Raw genomic sequence first — 27,999 nt, 5'->3', positions numbered from 1 at the left:
ACCCGCCACAGACAGCGACGAGGGCCGAGTCGCCAAGTTCAACAGGGCTGTCGTGCAGAACCCGCTTCAGCAGCCCAAGGCACAGCACGCCCCAAGGAGCCTGCTGCACAGAACCACCCGGAAAGACAGCGGGAGGTAAGGAGCAAAAACGCCCTACGAGGAGACGGCCCTCGCCCGGCGCCTCCGGCAGAGCCGCCCGCAGAGGCTCGCTCCCGCCCGGCCGGCTGTCCGGCCGACTCCCGCCCTCCCGCCTCAGCCACCTCCCGCCTCGCACGGCTCCTCTCCTGACGAGATGCCGGGGCACCCGGCGGCGGGGGAAGCCCCCCACCGCCTCGCGCAGACCGCCCGCCGACAGCCGTTCAGCCGTTGCTTCCCCCGCCTTCGGCCACACGCCCCTCTTCCCTACCTGGTTTGCTTTGTCAAAACCACACCAGAGGAAAAAAAAAAAAAAAAAAAAGAAAAGGCGAGCGAGAAGTAGTCACCCTCCCAGGAAAAGCGGCCGCCGCAGAGCCGGGCCCCCGCCCCTCCCCCACCCGCTGTGGCGCTCCCTCTCTCCCCTCCTCCCTCCGCAGCCGCTTGAGCGCGGGCACGACCCCCGGTAACTGCCGCACACCCTCGGCGAGGCCGTGGGCCGCGGCGGGGGCGTTGTGCTAAATCTCCGGGGCGCGGGACTCCATCCCCCACAACGCCTCGCTGCGGCGGACCCCGCAGTGTGCGAAGAGCCCATTGGCAAAGCCGCGGCTCCGCGGAAAGCCTATCGCCTCCCGCCTCCTTGCGCGGGGCCGGCAACAGCTGTACACAGTGCGCGGGCGGTGCGCGCTGCTGCCGCGCGTCTCCTCAGCCTCAGCCTCCGCCGCCGCGCTCGCAGCCGGGCAGAGCCATGAATCTGGGGTGAGGCGGGAGGGGAGGAAGGGACTCGCTGGGCTGGCAGCGAGAGCCACTCACAGCGGCTGGGACGCGGCCCTATCCGGGAAGGGACGGTCCCCGCCCCTCACGGCCCGGGAACGTGCCCGGCCTTCCCCGCGCAGCGGGCCGGTGCCGCGGCTCTGTGGGGAGTCCCGCGGCGCGCCGGCGTTAAGGCGCTTAGTGCCTCGCGGCCCAGGCGCTGGTAACGGGAGCGAGCTGCGTGACAGAGCCGAGGGGTTAGCAGAGCCTTCTCTCGGAGGGCCTCGGGAGGCGGTCTGGAAAGCGGTTCAGGGGGATGAGGTACTCAGCGGTATGAGAGGACCGCCGGTACCACCCGTTCGGCTGAGCAGCTTTCGGGCCCAGCCGGTCGCGTTCCCTCCAGGCGGGGAAGGGCCGACCCAGCGCGGCGGCAAGGGGCGGGGGCGAACGGCGCCCGTCTGCCCGCGGCGGGCTGGCCGCGCCAGGACCCGAACCGCTCCCGCGGCCCCGCCGCCGGCGTTCCTTGCATCCTGCCCCGCGCCGCCCGCCGCCGCGAGGCGTCTGCGGGGAAGAATAGGTGCTGGGCTCGGCTTAGCTGCCGTATGCTACCCGAACGGCTAGAATTACAGCTTCGAGCACTTCTGTGCTGCCATGTTAATTAGAAAGTTGCCTGCGAGCTTTACATGTGTTAGATCTTTTTTTTTTTTTAAAAGATAAGCGTTATTTTGAACATCAGTCTTCATATTAGATTTCCCAAAATAATGCATGGAAGAAAGAAAAGCGTTTGGGTGCAACAGTAAAAACAGTGTTATAATTAAGTGCAATTGACCTTGTTATTAATGTAAAAATCTTACCATTGTCAGATTACTTAATATTTCAGATTCCCCTTTCTCTCTCATTTTGCAGAGATGGACTGAAGCTTGAAACTGAAGTGTTGGATGGAAAGCCTAGGCTAATTTTGGCTTCTTCTGGTATTTTTTAAAATCATTTATCTCAAGTAATCTTTAAAGCTTCTTGAAGTTAAACTTAAAATCCAAGCAATATGAAGCACAGCTTTATTGAAATATTTTTCAAATTAGGAAGAATAGTTGTGCATTGGTGTTTAGACGTCCTCTTTCCCACCAGCTTGTTAGTGGTCTAGGTTGATACTGAACTTCTGAGTAGTCTGTCCACTGGTGAACAGCTGGCAAATAGTCTTGACTCTTTACAGCTTGTCTCTCCATTAATAAAAAAACGTTAAGTACTATTATATATTGACTGACATAACTTGAGAATTTCTGTAACTTTATAGCACCTTACTTACCAAGGAAAGAGACCTAATAGCTCTCTGCTTAATTTACACAAATTACATCATTACAGTCACATTTCTGACATTAGAGCAGCTTTACTGTTTGGCAGTTGATGTTTATAATTTTCAGTAAGCAGTTTATTTAGGCCAGATCTCATTACTACCATCTGAGGTCAACTTTTCCAGTCTGTGTTCATAATTAACCTTTAATAAATTCTATTTTTGTGATTTGTCAGACATACGTTTCTTTACAAACACAAGTCCACTTTCCCTAACTGTTCTACATAGCAGTCAGGATACAGAAATTCTCCATTTAATGCCCTCTAAATTATATTTCATTTTCTGCATTTACCAGACAGCTGTGTGATGAGGCATTATGGGATACTTTGAGTCAGTAAGGAATACCAGTCCACTAGAAACAAAACCTTGCAACACCTCTAAAACAGCAGTGCTACAGCTTTCACTTTTTCCAGCCATCGTTAACATCATCAGCTGGGTAGGGACAGTGTACATTCCAGAGTGCTCTAAGATAAAGCGTTATCTTTGACTTTGAACTAGCCTTGAACAAGCAGCCTTCTTCAGGAATTAACACGTTTATACAACTGATATAAGCAGTACTTCCTTGAATTGAATTGTGTCAAAAATTGCATCAAATCGTATTACTTCTGAATTTCAGTTTTCTGCGCTGTCAAATACTGCTCACAGTCTTAGGGGCTAAAGTAGGATTATTCTGTAGTAGCTTAAGATAGTTGAGATAGTTGTTTCTCTTTTACACAGAAAAAAAACCCAAAGAAAATAACCCATAAGCAGCACTTTGGAGTTCCCCATTATGTATCTCCCCACTATGATGGCGAAGACCCTATTTGTGTTTGTTTCTCCTTTCCACAGAGAAGGTGGGTTTGCATAGCACGTAGAATCCCACCTTATTTAATTTCTGAATAGCCAGAAAGAAGTCAAAAAGTGATTCTTACCTACTCACATGAGCGTTGAATGCTTGAGAACCCAGTGATAGAGACAGCTGCAGAACACCCTAACTACTGAAACATTATCAAGATGGTTCAGGATTTAATGCCTGTCTCTACAAGACAACAATTTAGCTTTCTCCCAAATTTTAAAATGTTCAACTAGGTTGGAAACTATTAATAGTGTAGTTTTGCAGACTTTAAGAACAGTGTTCCCCAATGTCTTTAATTGGTAATGCAAAAAAAAAAAAGAAAAGTATAGGTGCTACCAGTGCAGAATGTGCAACAACCACTGCCAGAGCAATAATCGCATAGTGCAGCTGGAGAGGCCTTGTTTCCAACAGATGTGTTCCACTAAAATATGATCCCTACTATTTTCTCCCCTTTTTCCACTAGCCATATGTGCAGGATTCCTTGTGTTGAGTACCACATTCCCTCTATTAATATTATAATATTCTTTATTAATAAGTATTATATTAAACATAGTACTTAATATTATTTTTGAGACCACTACACTTCTGTGCATCCTCTAGGATTTGGGTTAAAAGACTGAAGAGTATTTCAGGGTGTAGGTAAGGGGCACAATAATGGATGGTGTGATTATGCAAGTATTGTTTCTTTAGGCTGTCAGTGATGGAGACAGATAACATCGTGTAGTAAGATGGGGTTGGATGCAGGGACTGTCCTGGAAGGATGTGACACAGAAAGCAAACTGAAAAATCACAAAATACAAACAATTAAAAATAGCCATTACTGCAGGGCTCTCTCAGAAACACAACGAATAGCAGGGGAGGATCAAACTTACACAATAATTTTATTAGATGTATATAAAACTGGAAGTAGTTACTGAAATATATCTAATTTGTTTTCCCAACATACTTTTGAAGTGTGTATACTGAAATAAAAAACCAAGTAAAATAATATAATTGGGGCAGATGTTATGGGGAAAGTACTTTCTCCCTGCCTTACAAAAATGAGATGAATGTAACAGTTTATTAATTTCTCAAGAGTGTTTTTCAGGAGGAAGTTGTTCTTAAATACGTCTCTCATATGTTTGCATTTGTTTCCCAAAAGATAAATCAAAGCCTGCAATGAAGGTAAGTGGAAAAATGACTTTTTTGGTTAGAGTACACAAATTCACTACTTAATTTGTTAACACAGAAATTTGGGAACACATTTGAACTGTCTAAATACTTGTAATCAATGATGTTTATGAAAGATAAATATGTATTTCTCAGATTCATAATAGCTGTTAAAAAGGATGAATTAAAAGTTCTATGACTACTTTTACCTTTGCAAAATGCTTTAGTTTACTTTGCCAAGAAGTTACAGCAGCACGGGGAATCATCTAAATCAGAACTTACAGAGACCTTAAAGGCATTCTGAAGTGCATTTTAGTTCCAAATTAGTCATAGAGGTTGTCTCTGAGTAAACTGGAATGCAGTGGGTTGGGGAAGGAAAGAAAGCAGAAAAACAGCTCAGTACATAGGAGATAATTACATGTGTGCATCAAGGACCTTGAAAAGGATAAAACTTTAGTACAGAACGGGAAAATCAAGATGGAAGTAATAGTGGCTGTATGGTGAAAACATATAGCTGTTTGAAGCCAGGCTTCAGAAACACCAAAGAAAAGCAGAATTAATGTTTATTAATTCTTTTAAATGTTATGCTACATAAAGTTATTTTTCATACTGTCATTTTTAAATATTCAAATTCAGGTGCTGTATTCTCTTCCAAGCTATTTCTAGTACTCAGGAAGATACTTCATTAGTTTATACTGAGTTAGTTTCTGTTGATGTAACAGAGAAGAAAAATGACACTTAGTTTACTTGTTGCTTCAATCTTGTTTTCGTTTGTTACCCATGCACATCTATTTCCTTATTTAATATATGGTGAAATCTTATTGCTTTAACAGATGGGTAATAAAGCCAGAGTACCTAAGCAGGCATTGAGAATAAGGCATACTGGGCATGTCCTGAGGTCGACACAAAATGCTTGTATCAAGCAGGAAAACTTAACAAAACCAAGGAGTGAATCAAGCTTATCAATGACAAAAGGTGAAAAACTGCAAGTTACTAAACACCCTTCACATGAAGCCGGAACTAAAGATCGCTCTTTGATTTTCCAAAGATATAGCACAAACAGATATCCCGATTCAGAGAATCCTGATGTTGTTAAAAAAAGTAAACAGAAACCTCAAAACCCATGTGTATCAGCTGAAGACCTAAGAAGTTTGGTGTGTTTAACACAAGAACAGCTTCAGCAGATTTGGATGACTGTAAAAGAAGGAACTAGAAGCATCTCTGAGACACATAATGAAAAGCAAGAGGAAATGGGTAAGATACTGATAGTTGAATAAGTCAGTTTCATGGAAACAGAGCAAAATGTGAAAGCTTAACTTTGAGTTCATAATTTAAGTTTATTTGCAGGTTGCAGAGATGTTACTCTTATGGTTAATGGTCTTAGACAAAATACTCTTTGCTATTATGGATGTGAAATTGCCTGTTACTGTTAGGAACCAAGCATTTGATAATTTTAACAGTAAAAACTAAGGATTGCTTGATAGTATTCAGTACTTTGACGAGCAAAACAGCAAGCAATTCTATCAATATTTCATGCAAAAAAGGAACCAGTTTACATTGGGGGAAAAAACATAGTAGAACTGCACTGTACCGTTACAGTTAGGAGTTTGAAAAAAAGCAGTACCTCAAAGAGATAGGCCTTTCTGGTTTTGTGAAGAGTTCAGGTTTTGCTATGTGTCTTGAGCAGTAGTACCATTTTCCTCTGGCCCAAAGATGTACGTGTATCTTTTTGCCTAACTGTAATATTACTGTTGAATAGTATTTTTTTTTTTCAATTCTTCTACTCAGAAGCATAAGAACTATTGCATATCTTCTTGTATTACATCCTTACTCCTGTTTGTGGACTTATGGAGGTGGTCAGCTCTTTGCCACCAAGGACAAGACATGCTGCAATTAAGTAATTAGAGTCCCAAAGTCTGAGCTCTTAGCCAAGAATAGTGTTTACTGTAGGTCTATCATTCAAAAAATACCCTGTGACATGGTAACTTACATGCTTTAACCATACAAGCAGGGCTGAAAACAGTTTTGTTAAATAGTGGGGAATTTGCAAATTGCTGCTGTTCTTAAAGTATTTACTCAATGCTGAAGAAAGTTTAGTGGTCATATATATATATTTTTATATATTTGTATTTATTTATATTCTACCACAGCTACTAATGAGGCATCAGAGGAAAACATAGTGTTGCTCCCAAAAGCTTGTGAAGTTTCACCTGTTCCAGATGAAGCTAACTCCGATTCAAGCAGGAAACAAGAAGCATATGCACAGCCAGGACAGAAAGTTACGTATGTAGATCTGTGTTATTGTCTACAAAAACAGTATCTCCAATAAAGATTCGTATTGTAATTCTTAATCATAGTAGAATCTTTATAAATACTAATTAAAAAGTTACCTTTAAAATTAACAGATTAGCTTTTCAGGTAAAATTATTTTTTTTTTCTCCCTCCTTTTCTCTAGAAAGGATTCGTGGAAACCTGCTGACATGTTTAGTACCTTGGGTGAACGAGAAGGGGAGAAGTTCTTATTAGACTTTAGAAAGACCCAATGGAAGAAGGAATTAGGTACTTATGATATTTTTGATCCATTTATTACACTCGGGATGCCAAGAAACTTTGCATTCCTTATGCTCTTTTAAATTTACTTATATCAGTGCAGTTGCTACAAATTGGAAAGTACGTAGTTTTATTAGTCTCCAAGACAGATGAAGATTCTTGAATTTCAAAATTTTATGCAAAGATTATCTATAACCTTGCAAAAATGCTTCTTAACCAAATAAATATTTTCAGTTATGCTTCATATTTTAGGAGTTACTTGCCACCGATTTGGTCACATTCTGCCGGTAGTTGATAGCCATTATCATTAACAAATTTATTTGTTTTTTAATGGGAAAAGCATCACCCTAATCTACAAGCATGACTGAATATATCAAATTGCAATTTGAACTTGAAACAGTTTGCAGTCCTGCCCCGTTACCAGCCAAGGGAAATCTCTGTAGAAAAATAAAAATGTTTAACGCAGTAGTAAATTTGCTCTGACGATGAAGCTTTTTATGATTCATACGCAGGAGTGTTGTGTTTTGTTTTCAACTTGGGTGTAGACCATCTGGTTTCAGGGTTTGATTCTGCATTGTCAGTAGCTTCCATGTATAGCTCCATTGGTTTTAATAACATTACAGCAGTCCAAGACTGGTATAATAAAATGGGGAGAATTTATATACTTGGTTATTTCTGTTAGTTTTCCCTCTTCCCCTGGGACATTGATAAGCCTTCAGTGTTTTGTAGTCTTCTCAGGGAGATTCCCCAAATACTTCTACACCTCTGGACAAAGACTCAGCTGCCATCCTCTTAAGAGCAAAGTCATGTTTAGGCTGATTAGTCAGACAATGGTGACTTACTCTTGTAGTCCATTTTACAATCAAAATTACAGAGTAGACATGCATTGCTGCTTTTTTTTTTTTCCTTAAACTGCTACATGTCTGTATTAGGAACTCTTACTAGAGTTTGGTTTTTTGGAAGATGAACAGGTAGCGCTGAAGAAGAAACTGAAAGAAACTTTGGAGGGAGAGGTGGGTTATTTCTGGGCAAAACCTGGCAATAATAAAGCCCATAAAGAGAAAGTGGAAACAGCTGACCCAGATAAGGTAAGGCCATCAATAAACACACAAGAGCATGCAGTTTCCACAGCACTGTTCCAGAACTGTTCAACTTTTAATTAATACAGGATTTTCTTTTCTGTACAAATCCAGTCTCAGTGGTCACTTTAAGCTCTTTCATGGCATGAATTGCTGCAAGTCCTGGTTTCACACTTACCTATTGCTCCAATTTGTAGCTTCACAAGTTAAGATCTTTTTAGCATGTGCAACCCATTCCTGTCCTTCCATGTTGATTCCTAACTGAAAGGTATAAATCTTTTCTAGTTCTGTTTTGAGGAATAGTCTCAAATGTGATTCCTGGTTATATAATGACTTACATTGTTCATGAGCTGTCATATGTATTTGATTGCTTAGATAATAAGCACAGCAATTTGACTTTTACTCTAACCTGCCTTTTTAAAAAGTCATCTGTCACTCTGAAAATGCTGCGTCAGATAAATACATTAGATGAGACCGCTTCTCCAGTGAAACTGATTGCTGTTAAACAGAAGTTAGGGCTGTATATTGCTTTTTTTTGTGGCATATTCAGCATTCCTAGAAAAGTTACCACTCTGCCCCATAAGAATTTGTTTCAATCTACATAATTAAGAGATACTGGATATGAGATGCTTAGTTACAAGTTTTGGCTGAAGTTTTCATGAATAGCAGGTTCTAGAAGTATAATTTACTTGTTTATTATATGATAAAGGCGATTTAATACAAACAAAACAGGTGAGCTAAATAAATCAAGTCTTAAACAACAGTGGTCACTTTATTTGCAGACAGTGCTTCCAGCTGACTCAATTATTACCACTAAGGAAAACTGTGTCTGCACAACTGCTTTAATCACAGAGGCTAATAAAGCTCCACTGAATGTTTCAAGTGCTCCAGCTGGGCAGTCTTCTGATTTCAGTTCCTCTGACTTACCAGCTGTCAATTGCACAGCATTTGTTTTAGGGGTAAGATTTTAAATTGCATGCAGTGGTTTGGGGGTTTTTTTTTTACTTATTTATTGACAACAGATGTCTATCTTCAGTAGTTCTTTTAAACCAGAATAATTCAGTAGACCTTTTTGCTCTATCTAGAGAATTGTCTGAATGAATGTTTATCAAAATATTGATGCTTTGAAGACTGAGCATTTTCAAGGCTGATGAGAGGAACAGTACTAGAGGTGTGAGCTGAAGTGTTACTTAGCTTTTAAGTATGCGTTAAAGAAATAGGTTCCCACTTCTCTATCAGAAATAGATGACTTAAAAAAATATATATTGATGGCAGAAGGTTCAAGAAGTAGTTTCTGAGTTATTGTGAGTAGGCACTGATTGAAGAGTGGTTTTTGTCAGATAGCATTGAAAGTTGTCAGTGCCACTGGAGTTTGTTAAAGAATACAGATATCCATTAAGAAGCAGGAACAGAAGATGGTCTCTAGAATTTACTTGAGACAGATCACTGCTAATTAGATCATGGTGCTGAATCTACCTGGAATGCAGACTGAGCAGTGAACCATAGGAAGAAGGAAGGGATTTTTATTCATGATACATGTAAAGAAGTATTGGAGTGAGAAGCTGATGGTTCAAGTTAGAATAGTATTTAAAGACTGGCTTATTTAGCATCTTTCTAACAACTGAAGCATTTTTACGGAGCAGTCAGACACTTGCTACAGTTATAAATTTACATTCACTTTTTTTTGTGCAAGAGAACAGCCCAGTTATGCCTAGCAACTGAAGGCAAAGTTTTCTGCTAAGTCTTTATTATGTGGCTAGACAAGGTATGGAATTTTTGGTACAAGGAAGAGACTAGCACTTATTTCAGGAAGCTGTGCCACAGGAACAACCTTTTAGTGCTTTGAAGCATGAGCAACAGAAGAAGTGGCTTGAAGAGCTGGACAAAGAGAAGGAAGAAGCTAAGCTATGAAAAATAGAAGAAAAACTTAATTTATCAAAGGTATCTGTGGTTTAGAGGGACTCTTTGGAATAAGAGAAGTTTTTCTCTCCATTTTTGTTCTAAGAAATAAAAGATGAAATTGTAGACCTAATGAAGTAGCAACAAGGATGGAATTACCTGCAGAATGTCCAGGTTTTCACCATAAGTCCATAGGACAGTCTAATTGAACATTCAACCAGTAGCTGTTCCAGTATTTCAGTGGCAGAGAACAGACTACCATGTGTCCGGTGTGATGTGTTAGAGTGCTTGCTGCAGAGATGAAAACAGAGCTATTCCTATACTTTTTTTTTCTTTCCCACCATTGTGTGAAAGCACTAGGATTTGGAAGGTGTTGTAGAGACACTGGCCACTTTGTAAAAAGACATTTTCTGTAGACTACAGAAGGAGATGAGAAAAGAGAAGGAAAGTTATAGAAAACTATGGTGTGTCACAGTGGTGTTCAAACCCTGTTTCTAGAACTATTTTGATACGCATATATACGCACACAAGTACACTCTTACGAAACTTTTTAAAATACTTGTACTCCAAAAAGTATTGAAGAAAATAGCCTTACCTTTTTCACCCTTTGGTTTTTCCAGGCTGTTGAACGTAGGTCTCTCATGCTGGATCTAGAAGGAAACTGTGGCCAGTATAATTCGCTTTGCAGGTGGAATACCTGAAGAGACTTTTAATACTGTCATTATTGGCCAATTTGGTCAATATATCTTTTACCCCTGGAAGTTCTTCGTATAGAAGCTGACTTCTTTCCTTTACATGTTACTATTTCTACTATATTAGTAGTTTTAAGGTCAGTGGAGTACTCTGCCTTCTTATACAGCCTGATACTGACACACTCTTCTAAAGACTCTTTGTCTTTTGAAGTGAAGAAACGTGCAGTGAGATTGTACTATTGCTAGAATCCAGACTTCCAAATTACCGTACACAGCTTTAACCCCAGGATTTTATCTTTCACCATGCATGATGCGTATTCACATCATGACATGTTCTGCAGTATTAGTGAACAAGAATCTTGGTTACCAAAACTTGATTGATATGAATGTTCATAGTCTGTGGCCTTCTGGATTAAAAGGCTACAGTTTTTACTCTCAACTGAAGCATTTACAGCAATTACACAATTCTAGACAGAAATTGTCCATTTTAATTCCACGGTTTGTAGTACTAGAAGAGAGCTTTCCTACCCACCCTCCAAAAAAACCCTTTGTTGCCAAGGTTGGTTACATACTTACACACAACACAAGTCTTTTCATTTCCTGAGTTGTTGAAGGCATCAAATTTCCTTTGCAAGTTGAGCTTTGTAACTGTGAAGGAAACACAGCTCTGAAAGGTTCCTTCATTAGCTGCCTTGGGTTTTAATTCGATAGCTGTGCTGTGGGAAGATGGTTGCAGTCACCAGTGAGTAACCTAACAGTAGTCTCACTTCCAGCCTCTTTTTGAAAGGAAGTTAATGTGCACTTAATATCGTTTTCTTCAACATTTTTTTTTTCAGGTCTTGTGTTATACTCTCAACCCTTCTGCATATTGCACCACAGACTTGCATAAGAATAAAGTAGATTTTCCAACTACTCTGATCTGCTTCTACATCACAGAGTATTCAAAGGGAACAAAACTCAGGGAACAGGAGGAAGAATAATTTGGATTCTTATTATTTGGACTATGATTTTCTTACTCCTTTTAAAATAGGTGTGAAACTTTTCTGACACAAGGGAATTTTGGTTTAAGGAAAGGATTCCAGAAAGCTTATTAGATTAGATTATGTTAGGTTTTTTCCTGCAGAATGCAAGTTTTGAGGCAGCCATTCTCCAGTCCCTCCAGAGAAACAGTTCTTTTAGTCAGAAGAGAAAACCGTCTCAGTCCCTATAGCAAAAACAAAGGCCACTTAGGTAAAAATCTTTTAATAGTGATATATTGGAGTGTCCCAATTGCCAACATTGAGCCGAAAAGGTAAGCCTGGGTGGTACAGAAGAGAGACTTAAATCCAGTATGTCACCTCTACAAAAGTTTTAGGTACTTTGCTAGGATAGCAGTGCTGGCTGCTGTGGGTGGAAGAGATTTTGAAAGAAGGCTTATTTTATAGTGGGTCTGTCTAGCTGAAAATAGGAAATTAGAGATTAACATCTCTGCCCAAAGCACATTAATTCTGCTACCATCCAGAATTAAAATGGAGGGGGTAAATGTAGGACAGTGTAAAAGATGACACTTCTTCATGCTACTATAGAGAGAATATGTACACAACAGGAGGAGAGTATGGCAGAGTGGACAGGGTACTGACCTCTCAATCAAGCAGTTCCCAGAATGATTAGAAAAATTATGGAATGGAATAGTAATATAAATTGAAAAAGCAGTACCAAAAAGCCTGAATCCATGTTAACTTACTTTTTTCTTTTTTTTTTTTCCCCCCCTTTGTAATTTTTGGGTTTTTTTTTTCCTGAAAATATAGTAGCAATATGTTTTTGCTGACCAAGTATATGGATCAGCAGTATCATTTCTGATCTGACTTGCACTTTAAGCAACAGAGGGACTTCCGTTTTCCCATTTAGGGAATTAACTACTGTCTGTATTGTATCCCCATAACAGAGCTTTTCAAATGTTCCTGTTTTACAAAACGTGTATTGTGTGTTTTGTTAACCATACTTTATAGCAAAAGTATAATTGAGTGCGTTTCCGTTTGTTTTGTTGCTTCATATTTATTTAGGCTGAAGAGCATGACAGATGGGCAATGCATTTTGATTCTTTAAAGAACCACCTTAATGCTAATGCACAACACCCCTTAAATGGAATATACAAAAAGCAGCCTGAAAGTCTTTGCCTGTCACCTGACCCTAAGGAGCTGACTGCTTTTATTCACCCTTTTTCACCTGCAGCTTTAGGCAACCTCATGCCCTCAAAGGTGGGAAATGCAGAAAAAGCTGCTAAAAACAGTACTTTGGAACACGGTCAGAAAGTCAGGTGAGTGAGCTTTGTAAGGATAATCATTTTCCCAGCCAGTACATTTCTGATACCTCCTCAGAAATTAAAAAAAAAAAAAAAAATTTAATAAGATCTTTAAATACGATCTTTGGATCTTATTCATTTGGCTTTTGCTTCATTCAGAAATACCTGTTGTTTCACTTTTGAAAGACAGAAGTGCTTCCATTGTTTATTAATAAAATTTACTGCAAATAACCCCACTTTGTTCCTTAGTAAAATGAATTTCATAATTGTAAATAAATACAAAGGGATAACCTCAATATGAAAATATTACTTGAAATCTAATTGATTCTAATTAAGAAAGGCTTTAGGATTATTTTCTTATGATTAAAAACATTTACATGTTTCTTTGTTCATAGTTTCCTCCGTTCAATGACAGCTCTCCTGGACCCTGCACAGATTGAAGAGAGAGACAGGCGGCGGCAGAAACAGTTAGAACATCAGGTAGATGTCTGTTTTACTAACGCTATTTTATGAGAAGAAAGGATGAAAGCTAGTGTGTCACATGAATAAAACATGCGATTTAATACCAGAATCCAGTGAGGTGCTTGACTTTCATGCTTCAGATTACATGTTTACAGTTGTTTAACGGTATTTCATTCAGTTAGACTCTACCGTTTTCTTTTAATATTTGTACAGAGGTGATTGTATTTCTGTAACTGAATTCTTGCCTCAGAAAATGTACAGTGCAGTCTTTAGAGCTCTAGAAGGTTTGTGTGCATTTTTCTTCAGTCTCCACTGTCATCAGGAGGACTGATATTTACAGGTACCCACTCCATGAATCTTTACATTTTATCTACTTTATTGTCATTTATGTTACTTCTGTGGCACTCTAACTGAATGTGTGTCTGCATGATGATCCCTCTAGCACAGTGTAAAGAAGTCTTAGTATAAATGTAACAAGCCTGTTCTGGTCAAACTGTTATTCTGCTAGACCGAAATACTAGCTTACACTATGTAAGGTAAAAATCAGACCACCATTTCTTTACAAGAAAAATAAAAGCATTTTTGAAAACATAAAAAGCTACTTCTGTTTGTCTCTGAATATTTCAAACTGCTTTATTGGGCTGGTAGTTCTCAAAAAAAAAAAAAAAAAGGGCAGCTACCTCTGTTGTGAGAAATTAAAAGAAACAAAAGCATTTGAAAGAAATTGTCTTGAATTTTTTTTTAATTTGTCCAAATTCAATTATTATACACGTATATGGAAGTATATGAATATATAGCTTATAATACCTTTAATGTTATATCTTTTAATTTTCCTTTTTTCCTGAAATTACTAGAAAGCAATAATGGCTCAGGTAGAAGAAAAACGGAAGAAGAAACAACTGGAGGAAGAGCAGAGAAAATGGGAAGAACAAGAGGAAGAACAGCGCCTAGCACGAGAAAAAGAACAAATGCAGAAACAGTTTGAAGAAGATTTGCTGAAACAAAAACAAAAGGAGGTGGGTTTTTGCGTTTTCTTTAGTGCAGATAGTCTGTAATAACACTAGGGTTTGTTCTTCGCCTTCAAAATGGTGTTGCCTCATCATTTTGAAAATTAAAACTATCTGAAATTTAGACATTAGAAACCAAAATTTGTTTCCTCCATTAATAAACTTATAACACTGTACGAGTTTAAGGCAGGTTTCTTTTTTTGGGCAAGGGCCTTTTCAGGAAGAGAAATGGATAAGAACTGGCAAAAATGGAATTGTAGATTTAAATAATGCAGAAACACGCATTTTTAAATGCAAATTTTAAATTAAAAAAAATACCTCAAAGTATGTGATCCAATTATTGTTGTTGGTAACGATGCTTTTAAGATGCTTCAGTACCCTGAACTTTACCTGACTGGATGTGCCTTTGCTCTGGATTAAAGACTTTTCAGAACATACTCTGGAAAAGTCGTTTTAAAAGTCATTCATGTTCTAGAGCTTTCTCCTCTGTAACTATTGCTGACCTTTACATACTCCTTTCATATAAAAGTTAAATCAAAAGTAACATTCTGACCTTTGGTAATTGCATTTGTATACCTTCTTACCTGTTACAGAAGAGTCTGTAGAAGGTTAAAAGCCTTGTCTGATGTCTTACTCTTCCTTTTGGCACAGTAGCAGCTATTACTGTTCGCTTCTTATTTGGAATAGTAGAATTCCATGATGTCATAAGACAGTGTGATTCCGAAAACACACTCTCCTCTAAAACCTCCAGAAATATGGATCCCTGATTCCTCTGCATTTTCTGGATGGAAACATGTAGCATCTGCCTGTAGATGCTACAACAAACTGGTAAAAAATGTGGAAAGTCATCTTTCTCTGTAATAGCTCGGCTCCTTCAAAACATGTTATGCTGGCAGTTGTTGTTCTTTCCACCTTCAAATACAGTAGGAAGCGGGGATGAGATGGTGAATAGCCGTTTGGAAAGGAGATTTTCCTTGGCCCAGTCTCCTTGCACCTTGAACCTGCTGAGTCTAGAAACTGTAACCCTCATATTTAGGGATGTTCTGCCTTTGTTAGGGAGGCTTCTACCGTCTCCTTTCTGTGGAAGTAGGAGGAAGCTGGGGTTTTAAATTATTTTTATTTAGGCTCCTTTTATTTCATTAAACCACATGATATAGGAAGTCATAGATGGCTGAAATCAGATGGCATTTAGGAAAAGGTGAATTTATTAGAAAGGAGATAAATATCCAAATAACTTTGAGGATATAGATGCTCACTTTTTAATGCTAGGATTGAACATCTTTCATTAGCACAGCAGAGGTTCTGAATTTATCTTTATAATCATAACAGTTATATGTTACATATTGCATCTACTCAACTAGTTTTGTTTTTGTTTTAAAAAGAAAAGGCTTTACTCAAGAATATATGTAAACCTTGAGGATTATATAGAGATTAAATAATCCTATTAATTTTATTCTCAAAATAAGTGATCACATATATTTACTTTTTTTTTTTAAAGGAACTCGTGACTCTTAAAACAAATGAGCTTTATCAGACAATGCAGAAAGCTCAAGAATTAGCACAGAGATTAAAACAAGAACAGCGCATTCGAGACTTGGCTCAGAAGGGACATGACATTTCAAAACTTCAGAAGAATCTTGGTGGTGGCAAGTACAAGTCTTTTCATATTCAGTTTGCCTATTCCTTTGGTGTTTGCGTGCAACTTGGTGGTGGTTTTTGTTTGGGGTTTTTTTTCCCCCTTCTGCATTTGGGTCAGTAATTGCGCCTTTGCTTCATGAACCAAATGTCATTTCAGCTTATTTAAAGAGCCTTTCAAACAAATATCAATGTAAACTAATATGGAGAATACTGTATTTTAGTAAGCTTCAAATACTATATTACATAAAAGAAGAAATATATATTATCAGGAACGTATAGGGAATATTCAGACCTGTGTGCTGTCGATTAGATTTCCAGTGAAAAAGGGAGAGTATTAGGATCTGAACCATAGTTCTCAGTCTTGCTTTGAGTTCTAAACCACAATAGTCTGATAACTTGATAGCATGGTTTAAATGGAACATGCATTGCTAAATTGAACAATTTTACTTACTTCTTTTTAGGTGATACAGAATTTGAAAATTGTAATGATGACATTTCACATCAAAGTCATAATTTTTCTGATGACATTAAGAGCCACATTGATCAGCAGACTTCTCCTCGGAAAGACACTGCTGTACAGACAGGTATGCAGCTCTTAAATTTAATTACTCTGATGTACCTTAAAGACAGTAGAACAGCATATTTGTGAAACTGAGCTATAGGGCCAAATCAGTGTCATTGAGAAAGGAATAAAACTAGAAAGAAATACTTGGATAGACACAGGCATGTTGGAATATTGCAATATATCACTGTATTCTTCTACATAAATTATATGTCTGTATATTTGTTACTTACCAGTTACGGAGTCAAGTCACCCCGTCTGAAATGCAGTGTTGACTTAGAGTCATGGTCACAAGCCATGTAAGACTAAATTTATTAAGGCATTTAAACATGTATTTGTAGTAGTCTTCAGCGCGAATGTTCACAGGTTTACGTAACGTGGTTTGGTATCGAGCAGGGCTGGGCTTGTAATGAATCCTTGAAAATACTGGCAGAAACATTGTCAATAATTCTGGAATTAGAAAACTAGACTCATTAGAAAATGAGAGCTGACATACAGGTGTTTAGAAAAGCTTTCTACAATGCTACCTAAATACCCAGACAGAATTGTGGGTCCATCTAGGGTAGACTACTTTCCAGACCTTATCTTGGTTTTGTATCACACCATTAAAAAACCCAGATCAAACTTAGTCTGCATCTACAAATGTTGTAGATTAGGTGTGAATAAGCAGCTTCAGTGGAAACTTACGGTCACTTTATGACTTGTATTTAGAAATTTATTAGCTTCTTATCACTTGTGAAGTGGAAGCTTTATTTTATTATTATTTGCTTAAGTAACAATTAATATTTTTGGTTTTGACAGTGCTGGTAGAAATTTTACTGTGAATTTGGAGAGTTTACAAATTAAATAATGTTTTTGTGTATGCCCCTAGTAAAGAAAGAAGCTGGATTGTTAGTAATTTAAAAATTGAACAAAATATTTCCATTGGAAGACAAGGATTAGGAAAGTAAGTTATTCCCAGTAGTGCTGCGAATATGACCAAACCATTGGCATACTGAAAAACTAAACAGAAGCTGTGTTTTGCTCTTTACTATTGGGTACCATGACATAAATAGAATTCTACATTTTAAAATAATGTAGTTTCATTTTATATATATTATTTTGCTTTACAGTGACTTGATTTTGTCCTCTAATTTTTTTTTTTCCCCCCTCCTTACTGAGTTTGCTTCTACTGGTCTTATCTATCTTCCACATCAAAAAGAATTAAAAAAAATTATAAAAGTGTAACAACCAATTTTTTAATAAAATCAGTAATGGTAGATTGATAATGCATACAAAAGCCAAACAAGTAATTTGAACAGCTTAGGCTTGGAGTTAAAGTATAATTTATTTTTATTTTTTTTTAGATGACTTTAATACTTCAGCATACACTGAGTCAGCTGAGGCAAGAACTGTGTGTTGTGGATCACCTGATATTTCCATAGAATATAAAGAAACATCTAGCAGCAAAAAATACCAGAAGGAAATGCAGTATATAGATAAAAATAAAATGTCAGGAAAAGAGAATGGTGGCATTTACAGTGATCTGTATGAACAATATGCAAGAAAAGAAAGACAAATTAAGCCCTCAGAAAAATGCAGCAAAAGACCTGACTGGAACATAAACAAGCCTGGGAAAAGATACATTCCAGCATCAGAAAGATACCCTAAACAGCTACAAAAACAAAGGGAAGAAAACAAAGTAAGACGACAAATGGAGCTGCTTCAGTTGGTAGAAAGAAATACCCCTGGGAATCTCTGCCCAAAAAAGGGTGGTTATTCAGAGAGGTCTCCTTCACCTCACGAAGAAATAAATATGAAGAATAAGGGACATAGAGTCATAAAGGTAACTATTTAGTCTTGAACAACAATTATGTGTATTTTTAAGACTCTTGTTCCACATGGTTTTGCCTGGATGGGAAATCAGTTATGTAACTCGAGCATTGAGAATTTTCTTGTTACTACCCTTTGTGTAAAGAATGGTATTACAGCATTGTTTTGTTCTTCGTGAGCAGAAGAATATATTCAGATTTTGTCACTTAGCTTTTACTGTTATTTCAGTCTTCCAAAGTGTTTATTCCCTTTCATTTATCCATTATCATCAATTCATTATGTAAAGAGGGAGCTTGACTGAAAGCAGTGTGCAGGACAGAATGACATCACTGACTTGCTCTTTTTTTGTCCAGTCATTAAGTTGTGGTGATGGTTGAGGTATGGGAGTACCTGTTCAAGAAAACAATTTTTATTTCTGCAAAGAATATGGATTACTGAGGATGTACTCTGTTGTAAAAATGCATCCTTCTTAGTGGAATCATTTCTTCTCTGTTTGCAGTAAGCATGTATCTGTATAGCTTGTGGCTGGGAAAAAAACCAATTTTCATTTAAAGAAAATACTGTCAGATATATTCATGCCTTCTGTCTCACTCCCTCTCTCTCTCTTGCTTGCTCGCTCTCTGTATGTATGTATATACATAGGTATGCATAAACACCTCACTTTCTCACACCTTCCAAGAGAAAAAATCTGGTGTAGAAAAGGTGGCCACTTCAGTTCTGTTTAGCCATTTGTTTACTGTGGCTACATACACATATTTTCGAAGCTGTGGGTGTTAAAAAAAAGTATGTGAAAATACATAACTGTTCATACTGGTATCTTTGAAGATTTATTCATTTCTTAAACGGAGTTTTTTGGTTTATTTGAGGTTAATGGTAAATCTAAGTTTTGCGCTTACATTATTGAAAGGTAAATGTTCAAGAATTTTGTACCTGAGAAATGGGGCAATGAATTTTAAGCAGATTTTTAAGATAAGTAAGCATTGTTTGGTACCATAAGAAGGATGGGACACGTTAATATTTTTTATTTAAATAGAAAACTTCTACTTGTATCTAGAAACATGATGTTTCCTTTAATAATCATTATCTTGGGCTGAATCTTTCAGGTTTATAAATGCAGCTTTCCAAGGTCATTGGAAAATTATGTACAGTATTTTTGATAGTGCTTAGAGCTGCCAAAGACATAGAAAATTGGAGCAAATCCTTCTGTAATTCGTTTAATTTAGTTCATAGATGCTACAGGTCTCTTTAATGCAAGTCTTTGATAAATACCTTTCTCCTGAATTTCTCCTGAAATTCCAAGTCCTTTTGGAATTTCAGAACAAACTTGTCTTGAAATATGAAAGCTTTTAATATAGAAAAATAGAGCTTTTTATTTTACTTTTGACTTTCTTGGTTTTCTCCTAGGAAGAACAATTACATAAGAATCATTTGAATGAAGAAAGGTATGTCAATACTCTGCAGTAATTAAATGTATAAAAAACATTAATAGTGAAATATACATGCTTTTCTTTCCTGATTTTTAATTTTTTTAAAAGAATTTAGGTGCATCTAACTGTCTTCTAGTAAAAAGACACAAGACCAAACAAACTGCAGGTATAAAAATAGAGTAAATGAGCAAAAGTCCAGTCTTGTGAGGGTTCTTTGTCTCTACTATTTGAGAAAATAAATCACATTACTTAAGTATTGTTTGGGGTTTTTTTAACTGAAATTGTTTCACACAGATCTGAATCTCCACCTGTTCCGGCAGTTAAGAACAGATTACACCAAGTACAACAAAAACAGATACATGCTTCTAATTTCCTGGTGCATAACAACAATAGTAGAAGAGAGAAAAATATCAAGACAGATACACAGCAGAGGAGCTCCCCTCCTCCCGTTACAGAAGCTGGAAGACCTCCCTCTTCACAGTTTATTCCATATGTTCGAACAAATGAAGTATATTACCTTGATCCAGATGCACCAGTGACTAGACCTTCAACGCATGACCCACAGTATCGACAGTTTAATGGTACTGAAATGTATTGTGAACTGATTCACGTAGAAGAGAAGACATGTTAGCGATTTAGTTCGAAGTGCTACAATTTATTCGATTTGGTATTTGTTTTTACTGAATTTTGCAGTAACCCACATGTGTCACAGCACTGCCTATGCCTATGAAAGCCTATGCAACCAAATGATACTCTGTATTAAAAAAAAAAACAAAAAAAAACCACAGAAAAAAGTTTAAAAAAAAATCAAAAAAGCAACAAAATTTCTTATTCTTTTATCTGTCTTTTTTGCCTATTTACCTTTAATGAAGTATGATTGCACTTCTCTGGTATTACTGTATATAGATTTGGGTTTAGGAATCTAAGTGGTGTTTAACTTAAAAATAGTGATGGTAATCGAGTAGCAACCTAAACCTCATTTTCACAAGCTGTGAAAATCTACTGCTTTCAAAATGAAAACAAAACTGATAGAGAGTATTGTTAACTGATTTGATATACATTTACTTTTAGATTCTTACCAAACGCCACGACAGATCTTTAGCTCTGATCATGTTAGAGATCCTCTTCTAAATCCTGATGTAGTTAAAAGCAGAGAGAGACAACAAGCAATTCTCAAAGGATTGTCAGAATTACGCCAGGTAAGCAAAAATTTATTGGATAAACATGTATGTATATATGTACTAAAGTCAAAAGGAACATTGCAAACTATTACATAGTCATAAGCATTAGTCTTTAATTCATTTTTCCATCATATATGATAAGTTTTGGGCCCTGTCCTCTACTTCTGTTCCCTCTTGCTAATTTTGCTTTTCATGCATTACTTCCATCTTTGGTCTGTCCTTAGAGAGAGACTATGGACTTAGATGAGCTATGAAACACTGGAATACCTGAGGAAACTTGAAGCCAAGAGGAATGGCTTTATTTAGTCTCCAGGTTTTGATAATTAGGTTTGCTTATAGTAAGAATGTCTCAATTTCAAGGGGAGAAAGAGTAGTATTTTAACAAAACACCAGAACCCTTGTTATTGGAATTTCACTTCTGCATTTCACAGGTAAGCCAGTCATGACAGAGCAATGTGGCTGGTGCAGAAGAGTTAGTGGGGTGGTAGTCATGTGTCAGTCCTGGAGAAATACTGTAACTTGCAAATTTGAAGTTTGAACACTTACAAAATCCTTCCAAGATAGCTATTCTGTTAACATGTAAAAGTAAAAATCGGGATTTGTCAATCAGCCAGATACAGTGAGTGAATATGAGCGAATGAAATTTAGTTCAATACTACACACACAAGAGCTCCCCAGAGAAAAGCCTATGTATGTTTGTATACATTGTTCTATTTGTGGTAAGTTACTGGTAATGATTAGATCTACAGGATTGCCCGAAGGATTTTGGTTGTGGTGAGACTGTCTTTAAGGATCCACGTTGCAGTAAATTAAAGAAGCACAAAAGATTATTGCTGGCAACTCTGAAGTTATGTATTTTCCTGATTGGAGTAAGAATACCAGGAAAAATACTGTCAGGCATCTAGTTATTAAAGCATGAGGGAATTTGATACTCCACCTGTTGGCAACAAGGTATGGCCCATGGCAGATGCAAACTGCAGGTCTGGACAATCACACGAACAGTTTCCTTTTATGCTTCTAAATGGCCTGCCAGGGGACTGCAAGACAAAAAAACCCACATTTACTTTTAGGTTTGCATTTCGTTCTCGAAGAACACTAGAGAGAAATGTATCAGTATCTTCCCTTGGTTTTGAATTGCTCCATACTAAAAGGACTTTATTGCTAGCAGCACTATTTATTTTTCTTTGCCTTAAGGGAGAAAAATTGCATAAATGATCAAAATAAAGGGAAGAAACTCTGACAGACTTAAATACAACAAAAATACCAGTAGTTAACACTATTAATTACCTGCTGTGCTTTAGAAAGACAGAAGTTCTGCCATGCATACATCGTGCTTCAGTAGTAGGTAAATTCCTTGTGCAAATTAAGGTCCTGGCTCTCCCCAAGTTATTAAGAGAAGTTGTGACCCAAGAACACTGAAAGGTTGCCAGTTTATAATGGCTTCCAGATGATAGGTTTGACTGGATCTGGTCTTCCCCAATGCTCATTAACATTTTTGCTAAATACCTACAACTGTTAGGTATTTTGTATTCAGGCTTCATTTGCCAGTGGTATTTTGGTTAAGAATGAAGCCAGCTTCAAAGCACAATTTCATCCTTGTGCTTACTGAGATGAACAAAAGCCATGGATATTTGAAGAGGTTTAAGGCAATAATATCCATGTTCGCAAACTTAAGAGACAGCAGCTTGGGGACATTTTTGATGCATAGTATATATTCAGGTCTTAACAGTAGCTAAAAACTAATGTTAAGGTTAGTCTTTCAGTGGACCTTGGTTCTGGAAGAGAGTTAACTTAAAACATGTAGAGTTCTTTTTTAACAATCCTACCAGCTGCAGAATGCATTTAGGACATTGACTGTTGAACTTAGGTATATCTTGTACACCTAAGTATTGTGCACTCCTACAGATGACACCTGGTTTGCATCAGTTATTTCACCGAGAAAGGAAGAGTAATGCAGTATTTTGTACAAAATACAATTCAGACAAAGAGTGGAGTTTACTTTTCCATTTCAGAAGATAATCTAGTCTTGTTTTTTGAACTTACATATACATGCATATATATATAGATTGGATTGATAGTTTCAGAATATATATATATATATATATTCACAGCATATTTGACCATCTTTAGCCTTGAAATACACACCCAGCTAGAGTGATAGATCAATACAGTCAGGCTGTTTCAGGAACAGTCCAGCTGAAGTGGCTGACCCGTGGGAGACACCAGTGAAAAAGAGGGCAGACGGGGGCCTTCCTCTGCCAAAGGGAGGGTGATTCTGTCATTGCATTTGTTACAAGACAGCAAGTCTCTTCCTGTATTTCAGGTGACAGCAGGAATAGGAACTATCAACAGACTCTTACTTTCCTCACTGAAATTGACTGAGTCAGTGGAATAAGCCCAAGTTTATTCATCCAGCAAAGTGAATTAAGTATTTGTGAAAAAGAAGGGCCAAAGTTTAAGAAAAAGGACAGAACCCCCAGCTACAGTCAGTACATACCAGAGCATTTTTAGTAAGGCGACAAAACCACTTGCCAACAGGTTGTAGCCTCCAGTGGCTAAGCGATCTTGCCAGCCACCAGCTGGCTGTCCAAGGACACGCAAAGACAGACCTCACTGCTTGTCCCATGTCGACACTGCACATTACTTTTCTCTAGGCCCTTTCTATGACCTCTGCAAACCATGTGATAAAGTTTATTCCAGTTTTCAGTGTTACTTCCTTGTTTCTCGCCTCAGCTCTGGGTTGATTTAAGGCAATTTATTGCATGACTGTTGTGTAACATGCTACTAAACGCAAAAACCACTCTATAACAAAAGTAATTATTGATAAAGGGACTGAACAAGTCCACTGACCCATTAATAGAAATAGCAGATACTGTTGGTTAGGTAAAAAGCAATTCATCAAGTGATCTATCTGAATGTAGGCAGCTGCTGCTTTCGGAAGGATGCAAAGTGAAGGCTAACAAACAGGCTTCTTTGCTCAGTGAAGCCAGTTCTGCGTGACCTCTCTCCCCTTCTGTGCCACCAGGAATACTGTAGCTAAATTGTTGTAGTACCTGCCGGCTTGCGTTAGGGTGATACTGAGCTGTGCCAGCAGCCTATAACCCTTGTCTTTGAGAAAGGGCTTGTAACTCAGAGGAAAAATACCACTGTAACTTTTCCTTTTTTTTTTTTTTCCCTTGTAAACGCACTTCCTTGGTATCAAATTACTTCTGACAGGTCTAAAATGGATAACCAAGGGGCCAGATGTATCGATACATACGATCCTATGAATTACAGTAAAAAGACTGATTTCAAATTTATAACTATACCTGACATAGCTCTATCATGTATCACATACATAGCCAAGGATACACTTCCAAGAGTTTATTATTACAGGTTTTTTCCATTGTCTAGTACTTGTGAGAGCCATTAACAAAGCAGGAACCTTTTACATTTTGAGAGTAAATATGCATATGCTAAAGCATCGGACACTGTTCTAGTTCAAATGGTAATGCTGTCCTTTATCTTAAGAGTATAATTTACGTTAAGACTAAAAGCTGGTACCCCTCACGGTTTTGGGTTCAGCTGCATACAAGAATATGCTAGAATACCACAAATGCAATGACAATGCACAGGGGAGTGAGTAAGTCAGATTTAATACAATGGAAAAGTCTTTTTTCCTCTGCACAGTCATCCCTGGAAACAGGACTGGCTTCCACTCCAGTCACACGTCAAGTCTTCTGCACAAGACAGGAAATCTTGAGTTCCCTCTCTACTGAATGTATTGTTGTACTGCTTTTTTTTAAAGTTGTGTATTTAAAAAGCATTGAGCCTTAACAAGTAAATTGTTTTAAAATATGAAACAGTGACACTTTATTAGTTCAGGCTGCATGAAGACAGAACATTCACGTTTCCATTCCACTTATTTCAGGGCCTCCTGCAGAAGCAGAAGGAGTTGGAGACTGCTCTGATTCCTGCTATAGCTCAAGAAGAGAGCTTTATTTTGCCATTTTAAGAGGTACATATGAATGTTCTGAATTCCTAAAACGTAAAGGCACAGCACTTTGTTTGCTACTGTAATTAATTATGAACCATCTCTATCTTTTTAATGAAAGATTTAAATTATGTGAATTTGGATAGATTACAAGGTCATGTTGCTTTTCATACTGAAGATCCATTAAACTAATGCTGGTGTGTCTGTTTAGAATGGTCTTCATGCTACCTGAAGACATATGTCCATTTAATATAAACCACCAAACACTGTCTAAAAATGTTGCTGGGTTTTTTGGAGAACTCGGTGTATGTGTTTTGATAAATAAAAAGATTAAGATGTATTCTGAAGGGCTTGGGTGGCCTTTGTTGGTATTTTTAACTATATGAAACTGCTTGTACTTAACAATTCCGACAGCTTTTAGGCTTAGACAATGTATATTAACTCAAGTGATCCCAGACTTGAAGACCACAGAAGTGTCGTCTATAACCTTTTCCCCCCTCCCAATTAAAACAGGATAGCAGCACTTAACATTATAGTGGGCTGGGCCCAAGGCTGTAGAACTCCATTTAAAGAAGTTTTCTTACAAACAAGGTCTGAACAGATCAGTATTCAGTGCTTCCAGTCAGAAGTAAATGCTTACTTTAGATTAATTTGCTTTTAGTCTTCCAAAGATGGGATTATCTGGGGTAAAACTGTTTCTCTCCTAGATCTCTGCAGAAGATGCACGTTAGTTCTGTGGTAACCACCACAGAACCTTCAGCCTGAGATTCTGCCCAGCAGCAGCTGTGCTGAAGGTAGCGTAGAGCAGTAGCAAGGGAATAAAGGTGCGCTCTTTCCTCTCCTTTGGGTGCCAAGTCATGCAACAGGTGAGAATCTGCACCCGACATTTGAGGCAGTGGAACAGTTCTTCACAAAATCCATTGAGGTTTATTGATACAAGGGAAGTTTTTTTTTAAAAAAAATTATTTGCCATGTTTGGGGGGAGGGTAACAACTGCTACACAAGGCTAGTACTAGTTTGTTCTTAATTTAAACAAATAAATCAAACAACTGTTAATAGAAGGAAAGACATTCAGCTTTAAGGAAGAGTCTAAGGTGTTTGTTTTTTAAAAGCTACACTTTTTTAACCAATAATATTTGTCCAACTAATTTTGTTTTAGAGTCATGTAGCTGTCATCTGGTACTACCTACATAAAAGAACTAAAATCAAATTACAAACAGGAAAAAAACCCCAAACATACGACTTTGGACAACCTGAAGACAAGAGCAGTGTACATGTGAGTCCAGAGTACTAGTACATGCAAAACCAGCCAGGTCATAACAAGGGTAGTCTTCAGACTCCACAGCTATTTACTATCAGCTGCTGTTTCCCAGAAGCCCGAGGCAGAAGATGATGTACAAAATGAGCCAAATTAAGAGAGAAGCAGTGGAGAAAAATAAGTTTGTAACACAGCAGATGTGAAATTAAAAAGGGCAAGATTAAGAAACAGATAAAACTCTGTACTTACAACAATGCCAGGTTAAAAAAAGACACTAAAGCAGGAGAGGATTGAGGTTTTTCTAACACAAATTGAAACCAGTCATTGAAACCAGGTTTGTCCTTCTCTCATTGCAGCAATTACAGTGGCAAGACAAAAGTTGTTAGATCACTCTGATGGTGCTGCAATAAGCACGGAGTATCAAAATTAGACGCAAAGATAACAGCTATTCATGACAAAGTTTGCATATGTTTGACATACTCTGAAAACAGTATAAAAACCACAGACAATGCAAGGTGTTAGCAAGTCCCTTGTGCATTAAGAGTTTATTTTATTTTTGTAATGGAACTGCACCATTGGTTACTCTAATTGAGGTATTTAGCCAAAATCCAGTATATAGTCATTAAAATAACTACACTGCTGTAGAGCTATGTAAAAACATTTGTACAAAATTTGTGTCAAATGTCAAATAAATACATAAGTTTTGATATTTAAGTAAAGAAAAGTGATTTGGATACTCTTAAAAAAAAGTTGCCGTTTCACACATTTTAGGCAAACATTCAGTTTTACATTAAAACAGACCTCAAACTGAAGCCCGGGTACAGGTCAAATACAAATGTAGAAACTTAAAAGTGCCAACAAACAAGATAATTCAAGTACAGTAAATGTTAAAAAATATATATATTTATTTCAATTTTCAGATGCTTTCAACAGATACAGGCCATCAGGATTTAAATAAGACAAGAAAACATTTGAGATAAAGGACAAGAAACATTTTGTTCCAGAATAAAATAGAAATTGTTAATCCACCATTTTAGAAACAGAAAAGTCCACAGCAACTTATAAAAAGAGACTTATGAGATTATTTCTGTTTTGAATATGGCCTGGAAGAATCACAATTTATATCCCAACCACCAGGCGATGACGACTTTTCTGTATCCATGCTCTGACTGTAAGCAGAGAGGAAATAATTGCCCCCTTCTTGGTTCTGACTTGCAGAAGAAATTGGGTATGTTGCTCCCAGAAAAGTCTGATGAGTGAGCACATTAAAGTGACTGAACTGATGGGACATATTTAATTGTCTGCTATAAACTTGGAAGTTATTGAAAGGAGCTTGTTCAACTGAATTGTGTTTTTCTCCTTCAGCAGAGCATGTTGTAGACACTGGAGTAATTGGTTGTATCTCTTCCAAGTCAATTTTAGAAGTCTTTTCCATCAAGCCCGTTTGTGCTTCAGGAGATAACTCTCTAACTGATAAGCAGCCCTTGGCCTCTGTATGCAAAGCTTCCAAATGAGCATCAGAGGCATTACTGCAGATTTCTATTTGTGATGTTTCATCCCCTGAATCCAGAGACATGTCCTCCTCATCCTTTTCATCGTTTTCTACAAGAACTACATTAAAAAGAAGAGAAAGGCCTATTCTATTGAAATACAAACTTTTGTTAGAAAAGCTATACACTACTCACACAGTGTTATGCTTCAGGTCTGCAAGTCCAATATCACTTAAGTCTTGGTCTTCTGCCACTCTTGTTCACTTACTCAACATACACACTGAACCCTCTGTGCGAGTGTCCAGTTACTCCGATGCTAAAAGCTTCTGCGCACTGTGTTCATGTTTAGTGTTGGGAAATCCCAACTCCCAGCTCCAAAGGGGTTAATGTCAAAACAGCATCTAAAGTTATACAGTAGGTGAGTAGTTGATCAGACAATTGAAGGAGTACAATTACTGACATCCCAGTCCT

The 27,999-nt window shown here is 37.8% G+C and overlaps 2 protein-coding genes across 18 annotated transcripts in view; one reads left to right on the top strand and one right to left on the bottom strand.

Annotated features, from left to right (window-relative positions):
• Positions 1-2: 2 nt before the first annotated feature.
• CCDC66 (coiled-coil domain containing 66) lies at positions 3-26,008 on the top strand. 8 transcript variants are annotated; one of them, XM_072876397.1, is made up of 19 exons: positions 753-891; positions 1,792-1,856; positions 4,210-4,232; positions 5,051-5,471; positions 6,368-6,500; positions 6,673-6,776; positions 7,731-7,855; positions 8,629-8,805; positions 12,480-12,733; positions 13,114-13,198; positions 14,035-14,196; positions 15,686-15,833; positions 16,287-16,409; positions 17,734-18,212; positions 19,604-19,641; positions 19,921-20,207; positions 20,698-20,825; positions 24,718-24,804; positions 25,488-26,008. In XM_072876397.1, the coding sequence occupies exons 1-18, from the start codon at positions 881-883 to the stop codon at positions 24,799-24,801; spliced, it is 2,847 nt and encodes a 948-aa protein (XP_072732498.1). In that variant the 5' UTR covers positions 753-880; the 3' UTR covers positions 24,802-24,804; positions 25,488-26,008. The 8 variants fall into 8 exon arrangements, with proteins under 8 accessions (XP_072732503.1, XP_072732498.1, XP_072732497.1 ...); XM_072876402.1 differs by lacking the exons at positions 753-891; positions 25,488-26,008 and adding an exon at positions 3-135 and having other exon boundaries at positions 24,718-25,220; XM_072876396.1 differs by lacking the exon at positions 25,488-26,008 and having other exon boundaries at positions 24,718-25,221.
• TASOR (transcription activation suppressor) overlaps positions 25,714-27,999 on the bottom strand; it is a 35,287-nt gene continuing 33,001 nt past the window's right edge. For 5 of the 10 annotated variants that reach the window (XM_072876389.1, XM_072876390.1, XM_072876388.1 and 2 more), the window contains one exon: positions 25,714-27,649. In XM_072876389.1, coding sequence (XP_072732490.1) covers positions 27,120-27,649 — 530 coding nt within the window. In that variant the 3' untranslated portion in view covers positions 25,714-27,119. Of the gene's footprint in view, positions 27,930-27,999 lie in introns of all 10 variants that reach the window. The other 5 variants (XM_072876393.1, XM_072876386.1, XM_072876395.1 and 2 more) reach the window with 3 other exon arrangements.

The sequence above is a fragment of the Ciconia boyciana genome, chromosome 11 (assembly GCF_034638445.1).
Source record: "Ciconia boyciana chromosome 11, ASM3463844v1, whole genome shotgun sequence".
Lineage (NCBI taxonomy): Eukaryota > Metazoa > Chordata > Aves > Ciconiiformes > Ciconiidae > Ciconia > Ciconia boyciana.
This window is presented reverse-complemented; position numbering and strand designations above follow the sequence as displayed.